The 26,878-nt window shown below is 39.8% G+C and overlaps 1 protein-coding gene across 2 annotated transcripts in view; it reads left to right on the forward strand.

Annotated features, from left to right (window-relative positions):
- The first annotated feature begins 2,319 nt into the window (after positions 1-2,319).
- The window catches only part of LOC139690504 (uncharacterized), a 28,115-nt gene continuing 3,556 nt past the window's right edge, over positions 2,320-26,878 (forward strand). The window contains exons 1-4 of one of the 2 annotated variants that reach the window (XM_071587963.1): positions 2,320-3,820; positions 19,413-20,255; positions 23,377-23,523; positions 25,082-25,126. In XM_071587963.1, coding sequence (XP_071444064.1) covers positions 3,726-3,820; positions 19,413-20,255; positions 23,377-23,523; positions 25,082-25,085 — 1,089 coding nt within the window. In that variant the 5' untranslated portion in view covers positions 2,320-3,725 and the 3' untranslated portion in view covers positions 25,086-25,126. Of the gene's footprint in view, positions 3,821-19,412; positions 20,256-23,376; positions 23,524-25,081; positions 25,127-26,878 lie in introns of those variants that run through there. The other variant, XM_071587962.1, reaches the window with a different exon arrangement.

The raw sequence follows: 26,878 nt of genomic DNA on the forward strand, positions 1-26,878 counted from the left end.
TGGGAAAATGAGCGCCCAAATGGTGGTGACTTGAAAGGAGAAGATGGGAAAAAAATTTCCAAAAGGGAATGCCAAAGTTAAAATTTATGTTCTGACTCAACTATATCCTTAGGTAGGGAAATAGAAAACAAAGGGTAAGGAACGGAAAATAAATGGTCATTTAGCAGTGGGCCATTTTGACAATTAACAATGTGAAACATTTCCAAAAAATATAATTTACTTCCTTCTCATTCTGAATGTATTATGTCAGGATTAAAATCCCTCGTGTACATATATTCCAACAAATACTTGGAAAAATAAAGAAGATACGTCACCTTTATCTGAGTTATTTTTGAAGTTCCTTTGCTCTCGCCCTCAAATTCCTACCAGTTTGACCAATACAAGAACAAAATAAATTTGATAAATATTTAAACAGCCCGCTGTACACACGTTACAATTGCGACGTTCCTTTTAACAAAATATCAAAATTGTCTTTGCTGTCAATCGGCATCATTTCCGCTGTTGCGGGATTATACAGGGAATATATATTAGCCCTATGCTGAGGCATAATTCTGTTAACCTGTGTGTGAGCCCACCCATTAACGGAAACTTACACCAATGGCTGCCACTTTGATTTTAGCAGGTAACATTGACATTCTCAAGTCTATTTTCTCGCAATTCAAATTACGTTCTAAAGATCTAAAAAATCAAACCTTTATCATAATCATTATTGTCTGCAAAACGTATTGTGAAAATCTAATTTAAAATGAAAAAATAGTAACTTTGTGATTCCACAGAAAATTTGTTATGATACGACCCGGGTTTGGACGTTCAACATCATCTTCGGGTCTTTGAACTTAAGGAGGTTTATCGTCGAAACCGTGTCGTATCGCAATACATTTTCTGTGGAATCACAGAGTTACTATTTTTCCATATCCAATATGAATCATTTCAATAAAGTTACGCTGGAAACCTTCAATCAAATGTGAAATATAATTCTAATTTTAAATTGGAGATGGGTATGGACACATGGGCATACAGGTAGTTAGACGACGGGCATCTCCCTCCATTCACCTTACCTTAATTAATTACAGACAATGAGCATATATAAGGGTGGACAACTTGATAATGGAACCCTTATAACTATAATAAGGTAGGTAATAAGTATAGTGCTGATAAACTGTTGTGGAACATTGAAAAGTGAATTGTTAATTCTACGATGGAAAAAAATCGTCAAAGCTATTTCTATATATATATATATATATATATATATATATATATATATATATATATATATATATATATATATATATATATATATATCGATTATACGGAAACACTCACACGAGCAGCATAATAGTGGGACGTCACAATAGAACACAAATAAAATAACAACATTTAAAAGGACACTCACACGGTAAATTGTTCAAGCTTTCGGCCTTCTCCGATGCCTTCTTCAAGTGAGACTCTTTATGTATATATATACATACACAGTATTACACGCTCTATGCTGTTTTCTAAGGACTTTAGTAAAATAAGTGATATTCCATGTTTTCCGATATTCTGTTAGTTATACACCAGCATCATTTGCACACATTTTGCTATATACCACCCTGAATATACAGGCAGAGTTATTCGCGCATGCCCCCTACTATTAATAATTTAGTACTCAAAGAAAAATACGTAAAAATTGCCAATATTAGTTCAGGTTTCATAACTCAACAGTTTCTTGCCTAAACATTTAGAATTTCTAAAAATTGGAATGTTTTCTTCTCCTATCTCTATCTTTGGGGCCTCCGAGAAACAAAATATTCATGGGGGAATTACTTTACCAGTATTCCCAGTATTACTTTACCGGTGAGTCCAGCGTGTTATATGTCTTCAGTGATATTATAAGAATTAAAAAAAATTGTTAAGTTCATGAAATATTCAATGACGAATGGCATTGTAAAGTACTCTCGGCTCGATTTTATGTTTCCCATACACCCAGAACCGAGTTTTAAATCCCGCCGGCTTCTCTGTGAAAGCGAATTAATTTGGTTAATGGAATTACTTTTGGTCGAGATTGCACATGCAAAATTGTAGTCCTGTTCGTTTGACCTGGAATGTTGCCACCACCGGTGGGAGAGAGTTCTTAGCGTCGGCCGCGAGATGTCAGTGGCTACGTCACTCTCAGTACCTCCCCTTTCCCTCCCATCCTTCCTTCCCCTCTCCGCCTCCGTGGTCCCCTCCCGCCCCCGTTCCCCCTTTGTCTCTCTTCCTCAATCGTTACGGCTTTGCGCCAGGGTTTCCCTGCTCCCTCCCACCGTCATCGCTCTCTCTCCCTGTCCCTCGCTCAGTCGCAGTCCCACTCCCGGTAGGGAACGACGGAGTGAGGTGCGTGTGTGTGTGTGTGGTTGTCGCTCGCTCTCTGTCGGTCCGTCCGCCCGTGTCCCAGCTGCCCTCGCCTGGCGTGCGACTGCACGGCCGAAGGAGAAGTAGGGAAAGTGCTTTGCTCTCCGAGGCAGAAAACGCACACCTCCCCGGCACCCACGACATACGGGCGAGCCGGCGCCGTCTACCCAAGACCGCTCGCTGTTGGTTTCCGGACGCCCATTCCGCCGGTGGCCTCCCACCTGGGACTAGAGGGCGATCAACCGCCGCCACCCCCCCTCATCCGGGCACTCCCTCGACGCTTCTCTCGGGAGTGTGTTATTGTGCCGGCGGCGTCACCCTCCCTCCCCCCCCTCCCGACCGACTGCGGTCGTCGTCCTTTCGCATCTCGGTGTAGTCGTCGCGACGCCCTTTCGGACCGACACGGAGAACCTTTCGAGTCGAAGAGGTGGTCGGCCGAACGGTCTTCCTACCAGAGCCGTTTCCACCTCCCGTCCCAACGAGCGCTCTCCTTTTTGGCGCTGGAGTTCAATTGAAAGGAAGGTTCGCGGGTGCTTTGACGATTGAGGGTTGTGTGGGTCGGGACGTAGCGAGCGATTCGTGTTGTACTCCCGGGTAACCGCGGAGCGACCCTGGGGGAGAGAGAGAGAAAGAGATAGAGGGGTGTGGATTACGCTCAGCGTGTCACATTACCGCTCCCTCGATAAATCAAGAGGCTTTCAGACGATTTGAAGTGTGCGTAGGGCAAGGGGAGCGGGTGATTGGGCGGTGGATTGCGACGGGGGCGCCACTGGGCATCGAACCGGCGGCGCGCGCTCCTTCTGCGTCTCCGTCCCGGCGTCGTGTGCGTCGTTATCGGAGGAGTTGACATGAGAGGCACCCCCTGCCCTCCTCTCTCGTCCAGGAAATCTGTCTGCGCACCTGAGTGCATCCCTTCGCGACCCGCGACCCCACGCGGCATCATTTAGCCCCCGCCCCCCTCGGGGTCCGTTGGGTCGTGTGTGCCGGGGCTCCATCCCTTTCCCGCCGCAAATGAGTCGGGATCAAAGAACGGATCCGAAGGCTTGACGGAGTGTTGTTCCCCCCCCTCCTCCTCCTCCAGCCCCCTCCGCGCGCCTCGTACCCCAGGGTTCGGGAATCCTCCTTGGCGGGGGGGGATCCGTCGGGGCGGAGGCGAGAGACGGGCGAGTGTTTGTTGATGCCGTACGGACACGGGGGCGCGCGACCGACGACTGAAGCGCACGCCAGATCGCACGCGTGCCCCGCCCTGCCGGCCGCTTTCGTGCGTGCGAGTGGTGCGACCCGCCGCTCGTCTCTGTGGATAACGCCGAGTGTTCCGGGTCCGGAGGAGGCCGTCGCTCTCCGTGTCCGTCATGATGAAGATGACACTGATGCCAAGTGAGGAGAAGCGCCGACACTCTCGTCTACCGTGCTCCGCCAGGTCGTCGAGTGTCCCCAGATGTTGCTGGTGTGTATGCGAGCCACCTCTTTTTTTTTATGTTTACCTGGGAATGGCGGCTGGGCTGTTGACCAGCTGTTTCCCCGGGGTAAACACCGGGTCCACTGCTACCTGCCCTATTTTCCCGGCCTGGTTTAATCCTCAATGAGAAATTAAACAATGAACGATGAATATTAATGCAGGCTATACACGTTTTTGTGCGTTTCACTTTTCCCTCACTTAAGCTTAAGGTGTGGTATTTACAAAGATATTAAACACGCGATGGTCAAGTGCAATGCCAATCCAAGAAGGTGATATTAGATTCTAACTCAGTTTTTTCAAAACTCTAGGCTTTGTCAGTAGCCCTCCGCCTTTTAAAGTCCTAATATTTATCGTGGCGTTTAGTTAAATATCTGGGCTTTAATTGAGATTGATGATCACAAACGCATGCAGAAGATGCATTTTTGAGCGCATTATACATGCACAGTGTCGTTAGCACCGATATTTAATGAGCTCAGTTGCCTAACGATTAGCGTTTGCCTGCCTGGTTCGCTGGCCTCTCTTCTGTCGCCTGGAGGCGGCTGGCTGCCTCACCGGTTTATTCGGAAACCGCGTTGACCTTGCTCATCGGCTCCGGTGGCGGCAGGCGGCAGGGAGAATGGCTGCGAGGTGCTGCGGGTGAGGGGGGAAGAAGGCGGGACGGTCGGGAGGGGCGGAAGAGGCAGGAGAGACGTGCCACCGCCGCAGTCCAGTCGCCTGGGACCCCTTTGCTTTCAGGCGCTAGACGATGATGTTGATGAGACGTGCATACCGTTTACAGTCGGCAGCACCGAAAGTACTTTCTGTTCCCCAAATGGCCTTTTCGCGATCCACCCGTTTGCAATCATTTTCCTATCACGGCGATGATCGTTCATGTTTACGTCTGCCATGTCCGTTCCCATAAGTGCGTGAGCATCCCCAGCTTCATTACGACTTCACTCTCCGAAGATAAGCTTCCGAGCTCACCTTGTTTCGTTCATTAATTCGATGCCATGTTGTTTTTCTCAATGTCTCTCAAATCTTATCAATTTCATTCTTCTTCAGCGTCTTAAATTCGTTCGATTTTTCTTTCGGGAGTTTCCTTCCATTATAAAAGTTTTGAAGGATGTCAGTCTCATCTAGAGGATTCAAAATAAGGTTAAGGGGTAAAATGAGGCGAAATTTTATGAGTGGGGAGTATTTAAGAGGAAAACATCTCAATGTTTGTCTGTCTCCGGATAGGTTGATGAGCATATGTTCATGATGATCACGACTCGCCATTCCCTGACCAAAGCCCGATGCCGGAAATTGAAATACGTGCCTATGGTTACACTCCGACGCGTATGGTTATGTTGTCGGCGATTTAAGCATCGCTGATAATAATTAGGTGCCTGCGCTGAATATGAATAATCACGAGTGGTACAGGAAAGGTAGCCGTAATAGAAAGGTACTCCCAATAGGCTATCGTCTTCCATATAACCCTCACAAGTTCGGGTAACATTTCGGGTATTCGTTTCATGAATTAAATGCTTGTTACGATCAGTAAAAAGTATTGTGATATGCTTACCAGTAAATATACCATTAATTAATGCTCAGTTTACATCCGATTAAGATCGAGAAAATTGCGGGTACTATAGGGTCCTTCGCTCTCTGCGCCGCGAGACTTGATGTGGAAATTATTCTATTCTCATTCAATGAATCATTCCGTGCTAGCAAATTGCCAGGCCTTGCATTCAATTAATCGAATCTAATCGAAGGTCTTAAACTTTTAAATTAACTGTGAAAACTTGGGCACTCATTTGCTAGATATTCAAGGCTCGCGACGAAATGAAAGCGATGATCCTTAAATATTGCCAAAGTAGAATTCGTGATGAATTGCCATTAGAGGAGTCCTGTCTATCTGGCGACGCATCCGCCGTGGGTGCGTGACACGCCGGTTGAGTAGGGCCGCTTTAATGAATTAAAATTAAGCAGTGGGCCGACCCTCCTCCCCTCCTTTACCCCCTCCCACTCCCTCCTCACCGCTCTGCAACCAGTCCAACCCAACCAGCCGACCCAGCCCTTGGCATTCCTTTTGCTCTGCCTTCCTCCTCCTTGAAAGTGTTGTAACCACACTTGTACCACGGTTTCAGTCGACTCGAATAAAGTTTCACATTGAACTTACGCAGCTCGAAATAAATGTCCTGCGAGTGTCCTCCGCTCCTTTGACACAAGACTAGGCTTCTTACAATCAGCGTCTCTATTCTCTGATTTTGTTGACGGTTGCAAAATTTGACGGAGACGTTTCACTTATATTTTCATTATTTTCACGATGGCGAAAACGAAAGAAAAACGTTTTCTGGTTTAATTGCGCGGCACTCCTAGCACGTCTCTTCTCCTTCCGTCCTGCGGAATCAACATCTTAAATCATTTTGAGATAATATTTTTTGAGGTGATCATTCGCCAGTGGGAGAGCGCACTCGTTAAATGAAGCCCGTTTTATCTTATTCTACGTCGAACATGTCACATAGTACCTTATTAGATGATTGTAATCATAACTTGGATACAAAAAACGTATCGTTTTGAAATTTAAAATTCGGGCATAATTATTCCGGAGGTAAAAGTCCTTAATATATTTATGATTAAACCGGTTTGGGTGTAATTTATACAGAAATGCTACTTTCCTGAGAGCCATCTACCTACCTTAGACTCTTAAACAGTTTCATTCGATATCGGCATCATCATCAGTAGTTCGATCCTAAGATTGGTTTACTGCAGTCCTCCATTCTTCATTATTCATTGTCAATTCCCTCACTCCCTGACAGTTTCCTTTAAAATTGTTCCTATGTACTTGTCCCTTGGTCTTCCTTACGGGACCTTCCCTTCAATGTTCGCCTCAATTATCCCTTCTAACTAATCCATTACGCCTCAAGGTGTGCCCAATCAATCCAGGCCTCTTTTGCCTTAGAATTCTCCATGTGATCCTCTCCTCTTCTCCTCTTCTACATGTATACTTCCTCGTTCGTCATTCAAGTTTTGACGAAGTGCTTCCTTGTTTGCAACCTCAGGTTGTTTTAACACAGTAATTATCTCTTCTTCATGAACGCCTTATTAGCTTGATCCATTCTTCGCTTAATGTCGATCGAACTTCGGCTTTCCCAAGTTATACTGCTTCATAGGTAGGTGAATGCTTTCTTTACTTTCACTTTTCGAATTGTGATATCTGTCGTCAGCTTCTCTCTTTCACACTTAAGGATTTCAGTTTTCTTCGTGTTGATGCTCATATTATATTCTTGAAGTAGTTGGTCCATAGCATTCAGAGTTGGATGCAGGCCCTCTCGCGTTTCAATTTACACTGTGATGTCACCTGCGCACCGGAGCATGTTCATTTCTTCGGTATTTATTTGTCGTTCGGTATTCATACGGGGTCTCGGTAGCCCAGGGTTAGAGCGTTGGACTACTGAACGGAGGGGCCGGGTTCGATTCCCAGGAGACCCCTCTGGGCACCTGCAGCTCCCCCCAAGCTGGGTAATTTTTCGGGTACCAGATCATCCTGAGAAACCCTAATCGGCACAGGGAAAGAAACTGGCCCCCCTTCCCTGATGTGTACTGGGTAGTAATGGGAGAACTCTACCACCACTTACCAAACCGACCCTCGGGTTGATTACTGTTTGTGGTCTATGGTATTCAGACACATAAATGAGCATCCCCCTTTCGAGATCGTGAGGGGCTCGGGTCACTTCCAATTCGAGTCTTCATGTACAAGTTTATTTGTGAATAAAAATGAGAAAATACCGAAATCAGGATTTAAGAAAATTTCTCTCTCCTCCGTGTGTGTGGTTGTGGCCTCCCTGGCACCCATCCTATATCTGGAGGAGTTCCATTATGAACCCGATTTCCAAGTGTATTGAATCATAATCAAGAAGTATAGCCTATTATAATAATTTAATTAGATTAGGACCAAAACTTCTGACTCGTAAAGTTACTTATCATTGTATAACGCCGACTTTGAATTTTACTCGTCCTATTGAGGGTAACTAGACTTACTTTCTCTTTCATTTCCCAAGACTTTTATTTGGGATGACTGTGTTGAAGACGATTTGGGATCATTGGTTGACTTACCTCTTGAATATAATAGCACTAGGCAATAATCTATCTTAAAATCGGATTTTTCGTTACCTGTTTCTACTTTTAGAAATATTCGAGCATGAACCAATTATGTACCAAATTATGGCGTTCGTCGTTAACTGTGGTCTATTTTGGTTTCAGTAGAAAGTTCAAACTTAGATCCTTATCGAATCGACCCTCGTGAAGGCATCCTAATTGAAAGAATTGATGTGAAAAGCAGATAAGGTTTATCGCTCCGAGTAACGAATCGATAAAGGGAATATTTTGAACTGCCAACGCTCAGTGAACTTCAATTTCGAACCGATTGGAAGGCGTTTTGAGCATGGCGATATGTGTCTCGTTTTGAAACTCCATAATTAAGTTGTCTAATAAGGTTGCATTCTATTTTTATCGAGTCGTAAATCGCTATAATTTCCTTTCTCAAAATCTTTAAGCCAGAAATTTAAGTTTCATTGATCAACATTCCCGGCAACGATAATTCTTCAATGTCTGTGTACGCAGTGTTCTTGTAATTTTACAGTTTATGCATTTAAAATATATATAATTCAGCATGGAATTATCATTAAATTAACCGTACTTTGTGGAATAAATGATAATATGTGATTTTGTTAAAATATTAATTCAGCGTGCGATTGAAAACTGTGTCAACATATTCAGTTGCGTATATTACATTCATTAAATTCTAAAACAACTGTGTATAGTATACGTGGAGGGAATATTAATCAGTGTATTCAGAAAATAGATATTCTGAGATACATGAGATATGCGTATTTATCAATGAGCTTCAGTTGAAGAATCTCTCAAGTACGGACGCGGCTCTAACCATGACTTACGTGTAGTAGAAATTGTATATTTTTTGCCATCAAAATTAAAATGTCCATTTCGCGGGCAAAATTCAATTTCTACGGTTTTGGCTCAGGCCATTGGGGCAAAATTCTCCCTGATCGGGTGACAGGCAGGGATATGGGAACCAAGAAATCACAGATCTATTTCCCTCACATACATTTCGTACGAGTTCATGGAACATACTACAGTTGCTAGTTCGATCGTGAGACACCACGTTAATCAGAAGTTATTAATGAAAATCAGCACGGTTTCTGAAAAGGTAGATCGTACGAGACGCGACATAACTTGCGCTTTTTGTTCATGATATTCTTATTTCGGGAGAGAGCAAAGTTCCAGTAGGCGCGATTTTCCTAGAGTTTAAGAAAGCCTTCGACAAATTACCTCATAGTAAACTACTCGCAAGGATAGAAGCATGTATCATAGATAAAAATATCCGGAGTTGGATTAAATAATTTTTGAATGGCCGGGTATAAAGAGTAGTGATACATGGAGTTAGCTCAAATGCAGTAGAGGTTACTTCAGGTGTTCCCTAGGGAGGTGTTATCGGATCTTTTTTATTCCTACTTTACGTTAACGGCATTGACTCTGTAGTCACTAATAAGATACGTTTATTTGCCGACGATGCAGTGGTTTACCGTTATAGCCGTGATCCGGAGGACAAAGCAGCTTTATTAGATGACCTAACTGCTATACAACGCTGGTGCGACACTTGGCAATTAGAATTTCACTTAAAAAAGTGCTTCGTTATGAATTTTTGGAAAAAGAGCAATTCCCTCCTGAACGCCTACAACAATGGGAACACCGAAATGGATTGTGTAGACTCGATTAAATACTTAGGCGTTACCCTCACTCGCGACCTCTCCTGAGTGAAACACATAAGGGGAATATGTGGACAAGCTAACAAAAAGTTAGGATTTATTTGAAGAGTACTGGGTAACTGTAATGATAAAGTCAAAAAGAAGTGTCATCAGCCGTTGGTGAAACACATACGGGGAATATGTGGACAAGCTAACAAAAAGTTAGGATTTATTTGAAGAGTACTGGGTAAATGTAATGATAAAGTCAAAAAGAAATGTCATCAGCCGTTGTTTAGGCCTCATTTTGATTGTGCTGCAAGTATATGGGATCCTCACGAAGTTGGATTGATGATTGCCGAATCGGATCGCGAACAGCGTAGAGGAGCTAGATTTGTAAAATATTTTTATGAAAAACTTTGTAGAGTATCCAAAATATTAGAGAAGCAAGGATGGGAATCACTCAGGGAGCAAAGGTTAAATTACAGATTAAATCTCTTCCATACATTATAAGGAAGTATGTTGAAGAAAATGTGTTCTCACCCCAATCGTGGTCATGTCAATAAAACTAGAGAGATTAAGTGTAAAAAAGATAAATTTAAGATGTCATTTTTTCCACGAACGATAAGGGATCAGAATAACATTGTCCGACCGTGGTAGAGTCATATTCCGGTCAAAATTAGTCTAGTGTGTATTCCCTGTCGCACACCCCAGCGGTGGCTTGCAGGGTACCTAAAAATAAAATGAAAATGATAGGTGAGATCGAACATATTTCAATACAGAAAGTGTTTTAGTGAACTAATGGAATAATATTAAGGAATTAGTACAATTCCTGGAGAAGAAACTGCATATCCGCGGTTAGTTTTCATTTCGTTCAAGGAAAACATTTTCTGAACCAAAGTTACCCCATTATGGCGAAATCGGTTGCGGTGTTTTTTATGTGAAACATGATGAATTACAAGACTAAATTTCATTGTTTGCATTCTATTCAAGCACAAAAATAGTACATGTTTACAGATTTAATCCACGGGAGAGCGCGTTTTTATTCAAACTAATGCAACTCTGTTCCCGGTAAATTTTGGAAATCATACGTCTTACATATATTTTATCAGGGCCATCTCATGCATATATTTTTTAAGTACAAAATCATTACATTGAAATTTTAAATCTTGCGAGAAAGCCGGTTTTTACCTTTTGCTTAACTTTATTCATTACGAGGGTGGTCTGAAAAGTTTCCGGCCTCAGAAAATTTCAGAAAAAATGTCTTGTATCTTTGTTAGGTCGGAAACTTTTCAGACCACCCTCGTGCTGTGATCAATATTCGTCGTGAAATCTTAAATCATAACACGTTTCCAGTATGCATAATAGTTACGTACTTTCCTAATATTGTTTATTTGAATTTAACATCAGACAAATCCGGCAGACCCACGCTTTCATTATGAAGTCCGCTTATAAAAATAGTCGTTGCTAAATTCTTGGTTAGGTTCACCGAAGAAAGTTATCCTTAAAAAACTCAAGGATTGATGATTCTATCGTAATAATCCAGCTTACTGAATATTATGCTATTTCTTAAAATGTTGAGAATTTTTAACGATGCGTGAACGGATAATGGAGAAAGAATTTATGAAGTCAACTCCAGTTATGGTGACCTTAATCTTTCTTTTGAAAAAATACTATGCCACTATGTTTGTCATCTCCCTTCATTAGCACAATAATATAATTATTATTTAAGAAAAAAGTATTTTCATTTTCCGAAAATCCAAGTTTTGGGAGCCGAAAGATGTCATCTTTTAGGCACTAAGAATATGAGTGGAATATTTTTGGGATATATTTTTGACCTCACTGCATTACTGCCTCAGTAATATCTCCGAATTTTATAAAACTTTTAGATCTCTAACAAAATTTTCTTACCTTATACGAAGAACTTTGTTTCACATTGTCCTCAAGGCCTCACCATGAGAGCACCAAGCATTAAGAGTGGTTCTTATTGCTTGAGTTCATCCTTAGCTAATTGCTCTAAACCGAATTAAGCGGCTAAGTCTTTCGAAGATATAAACTAGCACATATTGGTAATAGATTGAGAGAAAGGAAAAGTGTGCTACGGAATGCTTGTGGATGAACGTTTATTGGCTTGTCTACTATTGAATCAATCCTTGAATGAATGCCAGTAAGATGTCAGGTGTTAGTACATTGGCCAATATAAAATTAGCGTTAAAAATATATGCTGTGAATAATTGAGAACAGTGGATCATTGCATGAGTGATTTCATCGATATTAAGAAGCAAGAATATCGAATAGAGAAAATTAAAAAAAAACACTAACTTTCTTGCTGTTTATTTCGATTCGATTAATTTTAATTCTCCCGCGCTAAAAAAAAACTTTTTTTGTCAGAAGCAGTCCAATTTTGCAGTATCATCTCAAAATATCGGAACCGAAAGTTTTGAGTGAAATTTCTGGAAACATGTTATATCTGAACAGAGAGTTCTGAGGTCATTTACGCATCACGCGTAAAAAGGTGTGCTCAAGAAAGCGTGGATATTTAGCGTGTGGACATTAGCACTTGGCGAAGGGCAGCTGTGTTTATTAGTGGAAGCAAGAAAGTGGAACCCTGTTTTCGAGCGCCTACTCATAATCATCGTCATTGTGTCGAAAAGGTTTTAAGTGAAAGTTTTGAGATATAAATGCCGAGGGAAAGGTTTTAACGCCTTGCTCCTCTGAACTGCTTCTAACTGTATCAGGGAAATGATCGCATTTCTTAAAAAATGCGAATATTTACCGTACTTCTTATGGCGAGTTATCTATTTTACATGGTGGAAAATGTAGCATAATGTTTCTGTTTTTCTCGTCTGCAGTTGTTTGTGACATTTTCTATCATTAAATCAAACATAAGAACATTTTAAAACTATAAAGGAGACTTTGAAAAGGGAATTCATAGTCATTTTTCAGACGTTTCGGACCCCGAAGGATTTCCTCAACGATAGGCAGGGTACCTTTCATCTTTCTACCTTACCGCAGAGGAAGGACCTTGGAAGCTCTCTAAAAATCACACTATGTTAATGTGGTGCATTGACGTTTTAAAGTTTTATAGTAATTATAAATTAATAATAATTGGTCGCATTTCAATTTAATCTCAATAGCATAATTAATAGCATATCTCAATAACTCTCCTACGTTTATTTTTTATGGGATTGATATTATTAGAGTTGTATGTATTCATGAATTTCCACGGTCAGCGGGTGCGAGTCTAAAATTGACTCCCGATGACCAAATTATGATCGCAGTTTGCGGGTGTATCCTATGAGATAGGCATCCTCCGCTTCGCTTAATGAAACAGTTGGCATGCACGCCAGGAAAAGTTGAGCGAGCATTTGGCGCTATTAATGATCAAAATTCTCGTTTTTTTAATGAATGCATCGATGCTTTTAATATTTTTTTTAAATTTTCTATCAACCCAAGATAATAAAAATGAGTTTCGATTCGTGGAATTATTAATGGAAAGGAAAGTAGTGACCGATTTTTTCGTTCGAAATCCTGTTTAACCTGTAATGTTGAAACATTGTAGATAGCATGCTATACATTGACTGTGTTTCAGATTACTGACTTACAATCACATCCTCCTCAAAAGTCCGGATATCCACAAAACGTCACTATCTTTTTTCTACAGGATTGGGGAATATTTCTTAAGTTTCACAACGTCACGTCAAACTTAAAGATAAAAGTCGGAGGATATTTTTTTGCTGAATATACTGGAAGGGTATAGAAAGGTTCCGCCGTACCAGACATTTCTCAGTGAGCGACTGGAGTAACCAGGTCGGCCACTGAGCGTAGAGAGTCTCCTCATCCCCTCGCTCAAAATCGCCAAAAAAGATAACAGCAGATAAGCAGTTGATGTCTGACAAGGTTCATTGGTTCTGGTCTTTGGCCGTGGTTTCCAGTGTCGGGAGATATTTGCTTCTTTGTGGTGAGGGAGGGAGGAATAGGGGTGAATCAAAACCGAAGGGCATCAAACATTGGTCTTGTCTTCCTTTCATTAAACAAAACAATCCTAGGCGGTTCACTTGAGATTCAACGCTCGTGTGAGCGTTAATGTTATAGGAGGCTTTTCCGGCACAGAACAAAAATAAGGGAAGGAATACCATAGCTACGATATCCCCGGAAATATATCCGGTCACGTCGAAGAGGGAGCACGTGACCGCGCGATATTCATTGCACCAATGTGATCCCGATGTCTCCCGTTTTGGTATGCTATGTATGATATATGATATCGTCTGAGATTGTCGTTCAGCTTAGTCGTGAAAGTGACTGCTCTAAAAAGTCCCGAAATCTTCGATTGGTGAAAATTTGTAAAACTGTGATCTAGGAATATTTAGCCTTATTTAGGCTGCTCAAGTGGTGCAACTGTTTCGGATTGACTTGCGTTCGATGTTGGGAGACACCTATCTTTCTCTGATGTTCTACGGATGACGGAAATTGAAGGATGAGGGTTCGAACGTACGCCATTGTTTGGAGTTTATATGGATTCTAAAAGAATTGGAATTACTACATCACTTTGTTTAAACAAGTGGCTTAATGAATACAGCGTGAGATGAGAAGGTTGACGCATCGTGGTGGTTTGCGAATTGAGGGAAGCCTTTCCACATCAACCGTAATGTTTCCCGTGGTATCACTACCAGAGCATGACGGTAGCTTACGCAGCGGCGCGACGCCTCTTATTCCCACGAATGAAAGCTCTTCGGGATTCTACCAAGGAACGGGATCTCCCCGTAGCATTGTCTTATGTTATTTCACTGGGAAAACATCCTCTCTTCAACGGACTTCTTGGCTAATGCTGCTTCCTGTTGTGTTCATGTGCAAAGTGTCTTCAAAATCTAAAAAAAATACAATGATGAACACCGTTGAATTTTCCAGTTTTATTCCGATTTCAGTTTTATGTTGAACCATCGCAGGCTTCATCGTTTCATTCCCGTTATTATCAAGATGTAATCGGATGGCTGCGAAATAATAAATGTAGGGGAAAGATTGGACTAATAAAGAGGACAGAATAGGGAAAAAGGAGATTTTTGGCAGAGCGCAAAATTAAGATCTATGCCTACTACAACTCAGGAACACGTTGGAGATGCGATGGACAAGCAGGGGAGAAAGAAAGGGAGCAGATGCAATGGCATAATCGGGAGGAATAAGAGAAAAGGTTTGGTGGTGTGCAAGGACATAGAGGCATAATAATAATCGTAATGATTCGGGCGTGATTGAGACTGTGGCGGTCCCTTCTTTCATCTAACCCATTAGGGAGAGACTAAGGGAGAATTGAAAGTAAAAGCTTGCTTGTTTCAGAGAAAGAATTCGATTTGCCAGAATAAATCATTTGTTATCGTTCGGAGAATCCTCTGCCTCTCTGTCGAGAGCTCACATGCTTCAGGTATAAATTGAATTGTGTTGTAAGAAAACTTATTGCAATCACGAAGATGTTGAAAAGTGTGCTTCTGCCCTAAAAAGACTTTTAGTGGTGTAAACATCGGATTATCGACTTAATCAACTCAATAATCAATTGAAATTCAATTTTCGACGACACCTTCATACATGTACGCACCTTTAAAATCATCAAAATGGAAGCATTTATTAATCTTCTGCCGGAAACATATGATACGAACATCTCTCCATTGGGATACTAACTGTCTTGGGGGCAGAGATTTCTTGACCCCAAGACACAACTGTTTCTTGCCATATTGAAGCACCCTTCTCATATTTTAATCAAATTATTTTATTTAAAAACAGTGAACTGTCCTTAGTATTTTCCCCCAAACATAAGACTTAACGGACTCCGCTGGAAGAAAACAAGTTAAGAATTTCAGTTGCGTAAAATCATCTTTGAATATAAATATGGAAATGCAGTGAAGTATTGGTGTAAGAGGGTGGCCTGAAAAGTTTCCGACCTAAGAAAGATACAAGACATTTTTTCTGAAATTTTCTAAAATTATCTGAGGTCGGCCACTTTTCAGACCACCCTCGTTAGTTGACTCTTTGCGTACAACCCTTTAAGTCACTCTTTCTTTCCAACATATCAGTATTGAAAAGTTTTCCACTTCCTTCTATCACCCACCCCATTGTGTTACTTGCTCTAATACCCATGGTTGCATGATCTTCCCTAAATTACGTTGCCTATTGTTTCCTTGAAAGTACACGTTATCTCTTCACCTATCTTCCCACAAATCCTCCACCGTTCACGCGCCCTTATTCACGCAAATATTTTCATAAGCTGTTTTCTAGTGGCACATAGTTCCATATCTACTTTCCATTCCTCTGAACTCTATTGATCTTTCCTCTCTTCACGTGTAACGTTATCATACACTAAATAACGATTTCATTATCACCATATTGTGGTCCAAATTCGCGTATATTCTTGAAATACATGATATTTATGAACTATTTCTACATTGTTTCTTTGTCATAAAAGGACCTAGTTGACAATTTCCTATTTCTAAGAGAATATCAATTGTCCATACGCAATTGAAATTTATTTAAATATGTTTTTTACGGTAAATTACCGATCCGAAAATCTATAATTTTATTTCGTATGAATTTGTGCTTTCCACATTTCTCTGCAACTTAATTCCTCTCTCTCTCTCTCTCTGTATATTAAATTAGCTTGTACACGATACTCTTAACTTCTCAATTGCAATCATCGTTACAATATCCCTTTTTTCTGTTGTTACCGACTCTTTCTTCTGCACGTTAACACCTAGTATATTTTCCTATGTTGATACCCTTGCTGTGCATAGTAATTTTGTGTGGTGATGACCTCAGAGGCGTTAGCTGTTGTCCCCCACATCCGTCCTGGGCTTGCGTCCATCGCTGCCAGGATTAAACTTTCCATCGCTGGGGTGTGGCAATGAAAAAGAAATAAAAGTCAAGCCCTTTCATTTTTCCTGTTTCAATTGAATTTCCCGCATTTGGTCTCAAACCCAAACTCTGCTACTGTAATGCTCACTGTACTGGGGCACTTTTCGGATCTCCCTTGAGGCGACAGAAAACATTTTCAGCTCCGATTACGTCTCGCCTGATTCCTACATTCGATTTACTACGAGAAATTATTGCTCCATCCAGCCTACGTTTAAAATACATGAGAGCAAATTGGAATACCCCATTTATTTGAAATGCGACAGTCTCATCAAATGTTCCTTAGCATGACATGCGTCACGCAGGTGAAACAGAATGCGTTCTTCGGTATTTTGAAAAGAAAGCTATTTCTGTCCTATATTATGAGTATCTTTTACGTCGTCCATAGTCTATTCATAAACAGAAGTCTTAAAATATAAGCAGAGCTGGCAAAAAAATTGAGAAAATTTAATCATCATTCTGAATGGGCCTTTTATTAGTGATACCAGCTCTCGCCATGACTGGACGGCGAGTCATGGTTTGACGGCGCGGATATAATTGGATAAATGCCTCAAACCTGCCATTTTGTCAGCCTTTTTTTTGTGTCCGCACTTCTTTCTGCGCATCGCATTGTTAGTAGAAGTGAATTATATTAGAGCAGCGCAAATTAACTATCCTCTCCGTTTTCAACCTACATAACTTCCACGAGTTATACGACGAGCACTTCGTATATCGTATTGTAGCACTTCGACGATTTGAGCCATTTTCCACTGTAGACATAGAAGAAGAAGATGTGAGTCTGACATCTGACAATCTGATATCAGTCAGTATTCATCCCTGTAGTCAGTGGTGTAATATGTTTGTTGGGAAAATATGTTTGTGTTTAGAACTTGAAGTCTTAGTCCACTTAGGTCCATAGTCAAAATAATCCAAAAATCATATTACAACACCGTAATTTTGCTCTCTCTTTATTTAGTTGTACGCAGAGACCAAAGATTTCCGGGTGAGTATCGCGTACTTCGAATTCAAATAAAACATGCCATGTCGTGCAATTTTTTCCTTGTCTAACAGAAAGAGAGCCGGGATCCATTATTAATTTTGTTCCGTCAGATTTCATTGTTTCATTGTCAGGACCAATTTTTCATCTTAGCTTTCATTTTTATTATAAATCTGTAGAATTTGATGACACAACCTGTTTATTATTTATCCAAATATAATCATGCATTACATTCAACATTTATTCATAATAAAAATAGCATTATTAATATGTACTCATAATTAAAGGGAATAACGACATAACAAGGATTGGTTACTTCAAATCAATAAGAATTAGATTTTATTTTTTTATATTGATAAATAAAGTCAAATTAATTTGTACCTATGTATTTTTATTAATATTATTTGTCTTAATCCCGGCTAACGGGAGTACTGGTTTCGGGGGCTTTGAAGGTATCGAAATTTACGTTGACAGTCACAATATATCATCACTTTTCAACAAAGAGATGTAAAAGTATTCATTTTAGACTAGCGCATATAATGATTTTGTTGTCTCAAATTATCGTAGTACTCGTATCAACTGCACTGTGTGGAATTAAGAAAGACACGATTAGGAAAATATTCTCTCTCCATATTTGTCTTATAGAATGCTCGCATTTAATTTGTAAAACCACCTATAAAAGTGGTTCTTGTTGTCAAATATTGTTAAAACATTTAGCCAGAGTAATTTTTTTGAGTTATAAAGTATAGTTATTAAAAACAGTTATCTTGATATTGTATATTATATATCCGTCATTTGTTTCGACTTGTGTCTCCCCTGAAAGACCCTTGTCCACAAAGTTCGAAGTTATTTCAACATACTTATTTTTCATAATCTCCAATCACTCGACTGCAAGTATACACGGACCATTGCAAATAGATATCGTGGAAGGCATGCCACTGGGGTGGCAGATGAACGAGTCTCAGAGAAAACCAAAAGTTTTTCATTCGATATATCAGATGTTTGAATGTAAGGTTTCTCTGCGCTGAAGCGCCTGCTGTATGCCACCGATGAAAAAATAAAATTCGTCAATGTAACCTGTGATATTATTTCGCCGTAATTTACTGCGAAAATAGTTAATGTTTGAAACATTAAATGTTGACAATGTTATGAAAGAAAAGAGTGATGAAATGCGAGGTCCAGCACTTCCGAAACGACATAGCGGCGAGCTGGCATGACATGAGCATACAGGCATGAGCATACATGCCCAACTGCTCGAGCGCCTACAAAAATACATCGATAGAGATGGAATTTTTGTAGAAAAATATAAGAATGTTCAAGCTTAAAATTGGTAGATAAATTATTAATAATGAAAGTTTTTCTCTATTTCTTTAAAAATAGATTTTGGGACTACCTTTATTAGTAAGTACTTAGACATGCTCATATTTCGTATAACCTATTCATTACTAATGCATACTCGCACTATTCGCTACGGTGTCAAAAGATTACGTGTTTGGATGGTATTGGTTATGTGGCTTGTTCATATCGTGTAAACAGCTTTTATACAAACAAGTATACTTGAATATAGGCTAGTGATAATTGATTGCAATAAATTATTTATCATTCATTTTTAAGAAATTTAATAGCATAAACCATACAATATAACAGACAAACGAGAACTAATGGAAAGGACTTGGAATTTACCCCAATCGAGGTATATATGTACTCGTAACTGTATTCATTTGCTAGGAAATGCTCTCCCGTGTACCTTAATCCAACATTTTTATTTTCACTCCTGAAAATAAATTTGTTGATTGTGGAAAATTGAGAACCCGATAAACAGCATATCCCCTAGAAAAGATAATTAGTTTCATCTCCTTCTTGACAAATGTCTGCAGACTTTGGGTCTATTATTGATACCATCACTGGTTGAGTCACTATTGGTGGCTCCTCCGAAGAGCTCCTTCCATGGGCCTCAAGCAAAGCATTTTTATTGTGCCATTTTCAGGGCGGAGCGAAGAGTGGGGGGCACTGGAAGTCCGGAGAGCGAGCGGAGCGAGGATCTGAGCAGTCGGCAGAGGGGGAGCGGGAGCATGTGCCGCGGGGGGGGCTCAAGGTGGTGCTGGCCCTGCCCCTCCCGACTCGCCCCCGCCCCTGCCGGGTCTCTCTCCCGGTTACGAGTGGAGAAGATCGAGGGAGGACTCATGGTTGCCGGCGTTCTCGTCGCCGCCAACTGCCGCATTGCCCTGCCCGCGTTCGGATGCCTCTTCCTCCTAGCCGGGGCGGTCCTCACGGCGGCCGCGTACCGAGGACAGGCCATCGGGGAGGACTCGGACCACTACGCGGCTCGCGTCGCCTTCACCGGTAACTCGCGAGTGCTGGGACCCGCCTGCTTGGTGGTGGGCTTCCTGATGGCTGCCGTGGGCATCGGCCTGTGCTTCCTCACCCGTAGGGCCAGGGAGCGAGAGGTGGAACGGCGGGCCCGGCGTGTCGGCTTCCACTGTCCCGTCCACGGGGACTTCTGGGCCGCGGCGCCCGCGACTATCCCTAACTCCCCCACCAGGAGCGGAGGTCCCGGTAGAGGAACCTTGGTCCCTTCCGACAAGCCCGCTAACAAGAAGAGAAGGTTGCTACTGTCTCTTTGCCCTCGAGGAGTAGCGGATGAGGACGAGGAGGAGAGGGGCCTGGGACCTAGCCTGGTGCCACCTCCGCTGTGCCCCCACAGCGCCCTCTCCAGCACTCGGAGTTCCCTGAGCAGTTCGTGGCAACCGGATGCGACGGCCGCGGCATCCCCGGGGGCGGCTTCCCGCTGCCCGACACCCGTGCCTTTCGTCATGTCCTGTTCCATTAGGTTGGAAACAAAGATTAATTAATTTTGTCTCCTTAATTCCTATTTTCAAAAGTAGATCATTAATAATAATAATTTATTTGTCCAAGGACCTGATAGTTAAAAGAAAAATTGCGTGTTTAACATAGGACTCGCCAAATGAGAAAGAACAACATTAGCAGAAAGAAAAGTATTCATCGGTGCTCTACAGCATTCTTTTTGACTAGAGGAATTTCAGCTGACATTAAAGAATGTAAAATTGAAGGATGGCGCGTTGAGGCTTTAAATTCAGGTGGCAGACTGTTGTACAAAACACGACCCATATTGTGGGGCCCTAGAACATTTAGTACAGGCATAAGAAATATTCAAGTTATTAACCTTAAAAGTGCTATACTTATGTACATCAGCATTGCTAGAAAATATTGTTATATTCTTTTTTACAAACACAATTGCAATTAATATATAAATACATGGAAGAGGCAACAGATTGAATTTCCTGAAAAGGGGAAGTCTTGGAGCATCATATATAACACTGGCAATCAGTGCAACTATTTCAGAGCGTAAAAATCATTCGCCTAGACCGGGAACCCGGTCAATGCTCGGTCAAATATTAGCGGATGACTACGTCAAAAATTTACTGTCACAGCATCTATTGCAGTTTCTTGGAACTGGCTATCACGCATGCAATTTACTATAGCAGTTTAAACACAAAAATATCTTGAGGGGAAGAACCCCAAAACATTTAATTATATAAAATATGGTAGTAAAAAAGACCATACTAGTTTTAGAGGAGAACATTATCAGAAACATTGAAATGAATGGTGCGAATTGGGAAACAAAATGATTTAAGTCTCTACAGACGACTGTCAATATGGGAATTCCAATGAAGTTGGGAATTTTAATTACTTCCAAGAAATTTGAAAGACTTAGCCTGAGCAAAGGTTTTCCACTTAATAAAATATTTAATAAACCACTAGGTGGGTGTATTTTTATGAACAAATCTCATGACTTGTGACTGTGACTTCCTTGACCATGAAATTTATGGTAACTTGCTGGTAAATTCTTGTATCATTAACTACTTGATTGACATTAAGTATAAGATGCCATCAATACTTGAAATACAGGTTCTGCCTGTAGGCATGCCTGTAGGCATTACTTTTGTATGCTGACTTTCAGTTAACTAAATTCTGATACAGCCATAATTGTACTTAATTCACATAATCGAGTCTTTAGCTCACTCTGATACTAAATATAAATGAATTTATTACTTGCCTATGTTAATTAATACATTTTGAATCATGCCTTAAAATTGAGAATTTATCTTGCATTTTATGTACCTAAATGCATCATAGTATTCCGTGATGAAATTTTCATCCATTTAATCTAAATGGGGCTATCATTATACCCCAAATTCAAGAATAAAACCTTTGATATGAGTTATCTCTTAAGAAGAGTTGTTTTACATCAAATTAAGTGTTGTCCATTAATGATCAGTTTCATGACAACTTAAGATTCAATTGAACATACTCATTTTATAAATAATAGGTATATCTAAAAGCCTTACATTCCTAATGCATCATTTGCATTCATTTGCTTGCTCTATTTAATTTTTCATCAATGTAATGATGCTAAGGAATGTAAAGTGTTGAGTTTATTCACATCCAAAACCTGAATCATTGGATAACCAAATAATAATAATGATAAGGAGAAATTTTATAAGACAGTTTCAAATCATATACGAGGGTCATCCGGAAAGTAGTACCCGTTCGTGCCGCATGAAGTGCTGACGACGCGAGTAGCCGCTGGACGAGGTCAGATAGCTTCAGTGGCTTGTCTGCCTTCTCTGAGCCAAGTTGCGTGACGCTAGCATTGCCTGTGTTGTTTCTGTGATTGTTTACAATGTTTAAAAAAATTGAGAACGCCGCCAGTTGTGAAGTGAGGGCAGTGATTAAATTCCTCAATGCAAGAAACGTTCGCCCATGTGATATTCATCGCCAATTAAAGGAGGTGTATGGAGACAATGTAATGGACGAGTCGTCTGTTCGGCGGTGGTGTCGCAACTTCAACATGGGGAGGGGGAACACACACGACGATGAGCGTTCGGGGAGACCGTCTGTCATTACAGACCAACTGGTGAGCTCAGTTGACGAATTCGTGAGGAACGATCGGCGCGTCACAATTGATGACATCTGTGAGCATTTTCCCAATGTTTCTCGAACAATTGTTCATGAAATTGTTAAACACCATCTGCATTATGCAAAAATTTGTGCAAGATGGGTCCCTCGCGTATCTCAATGAGCTGGCGGCGAAGGACTATGCAGCAGGAATACAGAAACTTGTCACACGTTATGACAAATGCCTTAATTTGCTTGGAGATTATGTTGAGAAGTAGTTTAAAGTATCCTCTTTCAAATAAAATTTTTTATGTTTGTTAATATTTACTTTTGTGTCTTTATTTCACGAACGGGTACTACTTTCCGGATGACCCTCGTAGGTACCTAACATAAATATTATACCTGCCATAGTAACATATTCCAATCACATTCAAACATCAACTGTTTTATGAAGACAAGGGTCAGAGATCACCAGATTTGGTTTCAGATATTTGATTACCCTGACATGGGGTTATACCCGTCATCTTTTCAGGAGGATCATAGGCAACACACTCTTGCCATTGATATTTGTGTCTGCAAATTTCCCAATATTGATAATATATGTGTATCAACATTTATATACTAAATTATTAATAATCATTGAGTACATAAATATTATGTAACCATGGAATTCATTAAGCCCCCTGGTAATAGTGCATCCTGAGGTGATTGCTTGATATGCTTGCTGTGGCAGCCTTAAACATGCCTACATGAATGATTCACATAATTCAGAGTATTATTTGTTCACAAATTAGAGTCAAAAATGCGCTCTCGCCATGTTAAAATAAATTTGAAAGGGTTATTACTTTATTTCGAGACTATTTTTCTCTTTAATAGTAAATATTTGTTTTTGTGGGTACCTATTAGATGTATCCCAGTTGCAAAAGATTGGGTGGTCAGTACCTTGGTACCCGTAATAAAAGAACTATAGCTTATACATAGATTTTTAAAGTGTGGAGTGCTTACAGAAAAATTTTCTGTTGTATTTGCAGCAGTGGAATGGCGAATTCATTGGGACCAGGAGGGGGAATCTCACCCGATCACACTGCATTTGGCTCAATTCGTTCTCTAAGCGTTTCAAGAGAAGTGGCCAGCTTCCCACTATCAAGGACACCATCACCACCACCAGTTCAGGAGAGGTAAGGCTTAAAAACAATAATTACCTTCATTCCCAGGAATGTCTGAGCACTTGGATAAGCAGACTTCTGATGGAAAATTTAAAGCATGGACAGTATTTTACAGCATTGATCTCTACTTAAATCATCCTATGTTTTATGACTTCTTAACTATATAATATTTGAAGTTTAGTTTCTTTTTTTAAAAAAGTACATTTATTTTGATAAATTTGTTTTCTAATTAATCTAAATATTATTTTAAAAAGTAATGTGTATTAATCCCAAGCTCCCTCCTTAGTTATTTCCCTTTTATTCCAGATTTTCTATCTTATGCTTAGTAAAAAGATCCTAATAGTTTGTGCTGTACCAATACTTGTGTGAAGTTTTTTGCTGTCCAATTAGAATAAGTAGATATTCATAACCTTCTACAGAGTCCAAGCCCTAGACATAGTATGTACCATTCTGTGAATATTTTTGCGTTCACACCATTGATAATACAAAACCATTGAGTATAAAAGCTAATTAATGAATGTCCTAGGTTGTTCAGAGTACACTCAAATAAACTAATTTTTATTCTAAGTCTTCTGCATCAACTACCATGATGAGAAAGAATTTTTCTTTTTTTCCTTTCTCTTAACAATTAATATCCATTTTCCAAGAAAGCTTTGAAAATATTGAATTTACCAACTTTTGCATACACCTTGAGTGAATAATAAACTTCATGCACAATCAGCCATAATAGTTAATTGTTTGGACCATAGAAATTTTATTTTGAATCAAAATATAGTTTTTCACCAATTAAGTTATCTAAATGAGGATCAGGATTGGACAGCCACAGAAATTAATATTGAATATAATGAATGACATAGAACACATATTCTACAAACTAATACTCCATCATCCAGCCAGGGCCAGGCTCATGGATTTTTTTGTACCCAAGAGAAAGTGTCTATGCAGGTTGTGTAGACACATCAGGTGCCTGCACAACCTACATATGCAACTAGACAGGCTCTGTGTAAACAGCTAATCAGCTCTACAGCCATCTATGCATCCTATTCAATTGTCTACTTAGGACTATGCTGCCACTAGGGCATTGGCATCCAGCTAGTTTCCCCACTTGTACAGTTTGCAATCATAGATGTTGTGGCCCAGCTCCACTGATTGAGCATCTCCAGGTATTATAGTAAGGTGTCATGGAAAATTTGAAGGATAGAGATAAAGTATTTATCCATAATGTAGATAATGATGATAGATATGCACTATGATGATCCAAGATATTACACAAGATTCCAATGATAACACAAACCATCATCCTCACAATAAAATTTCTCTATCTAGTTTTGCTTTAGTTATTAATTTTTCTTTGATTTAAATTGCTTATTCTGTGTTTTCAGTTTGATTAATTAATATGGACTTCTGCAGTTGTCAGTAAATATCTAAAATAGGTATAAGTTATTTTACACATATGAAAGTCAAATGTGTTTATAGCCAAAGTTATACATGTGCAAAACTAGGTAATTTCTTAATTATTTAAGAGAACATTCATAAGAATAATAGGAAGAATCTCCTTTTTGTCCATCAGGTAAATCAGCACATTACAGTTAATCATTCAACAATCCCTGTAGCAGCACAATAGAGGTTAAGAATATATTCTTACCTTCAACAAGAGATGAAGTATTATTATTATTACAGTAATTGAAAGCGCTGTATTATTTCATTTCCTTATATGATAATCAGGGTGGATGTTTACATGCTCAGCTATTATGTCCTGCCTTTCAAGGTGCCCCTCAAATTTATTGTGATCATTATGTTATTTTAGGGACTAATTCAGTTAATGTCTCTCATAGATGATGTACAAAAATGAAATAAAACCAAATTTAATAAGTTGTAACTTTTTTCAAGAGCTTTAGGTTTATTTTTGTATGCCAAACATGTTCTCCTCTCAGAAAATTACAACCTTTTCAAACATTTAACTGAGATAAGCCACATTGGTGTGATTCAATACTCTAGAGGATGGTACATTTCACCAGAAAAGAAGCTACTGGTATCAGTACCCACGTTCTGAAATAATAGCAATTATACTTTATTGTTCAAAATGGCCAAAATACATAGAACTCATCAGTATGAGACTATTTGCATAGACATAAAGGAAAAATAATTCAAATAAAATAAGCACAGATAAAAGGAGATATTTAACAATGTTACAGATACTGATGGCTGAAGATCTCACATTTTGAGTTCATCATCAAAGAGATTATCCGCATGTGATATAACTTGCTGTGTAACAGTTTACACACTTTTATTTTAGTGGGTAAAATCAAGATATAATTGATTTTGGAAGTTCAGTGTAAATTTGGGAAGCAGAATGGTGAGGACCTTGCAAGTTTTGACCATTTAGATGAATATTATCTCAGTTGTGTGTCATTTAATTATGAAAAATAGTATTTGTTGGGAACAAAAAAGGATCTTTTTTACAAAAACAGAGCCGTGTAGGATATAAATAAACTTAAGGGAGAGGAAGGATTTTAAGTTGTTCAAATAATGGCCTACCTGGAGATCTAATGAATACTGGATAAATGGCTTTAAGAGATTTTCTTTGTGATGAGAATGCTCTAGAGGCAGCCCTAGAAATTACCCATAAGACTATGCTGTATGAGATATGTTATTGAAAATTAGTATAGTACACCATTTTTAAGGCTCTAATCGAGGTTATTTGAACTAACTTTCTTAGGATTTGAATACCTGTACAGAGTTTGTTTGAAAGATGATTGATGTAAGCAGTTCAAGAGAAGGTCCATTAAATTGATTGTTGAAAAACATTTGAACATATAGCTGTTCATATTTAATAATAGGCTATTCAAGGGGGGAGATATTTTAATATGGAATGGCATGGAACACGTTTTGTTTTTATTTTTTTTCAAATTGTTTTGCTGATACCAAAGGGACATGTTCCTAACAGTGTCTTTGTTCTAATTAATGGTGTACATAGAGTATCATCAGGATTCAGGGTGGATGTATCATTAGCATAGAAAACTTATTGCTCTTTGGCAAGGAAAGATGTAGATCATTGATAAATAAAATAAATAAGAGGGACCCAAAGATTTGATTCTTGAGGGACATCACAACTAATTTCAAGTGGCACTGATCTGAAGGTACATATATGTGGGACCTGCATCTTAACTGAGCAATTAATTGATGACTTGGAAAATATGTCATAAGCCATGAATGAGTTGTGCCTGAGATTCCCATGTTTATCAATGTTTTGGATGATATTGAGTGTTCAATTTCGTCATAGGCTTTGCTAAGATCATAGAATGTGACAATGGTTTGCTGATGATTGTTTAGTAATAGGCACATGAATGTAACTGGAGGGAAAGCA

Source organism: Hetaerina americana, unplaced genomic scaffold, assembly GCF_022747635.1.
Source record: "Hetaerina americana unplaced genomic scaffold, ioHetAmer1.1.p SCAF_3, whole genome shotgun sequence".
In the NCBI taxonomy this organism is placed as follows: domain Eukaryota; kingdom Metazoa; phylum Arthropoda; class Insecta; order Odonata; family Calopterygidae; genus Hetaerina; species Hetaerina americana.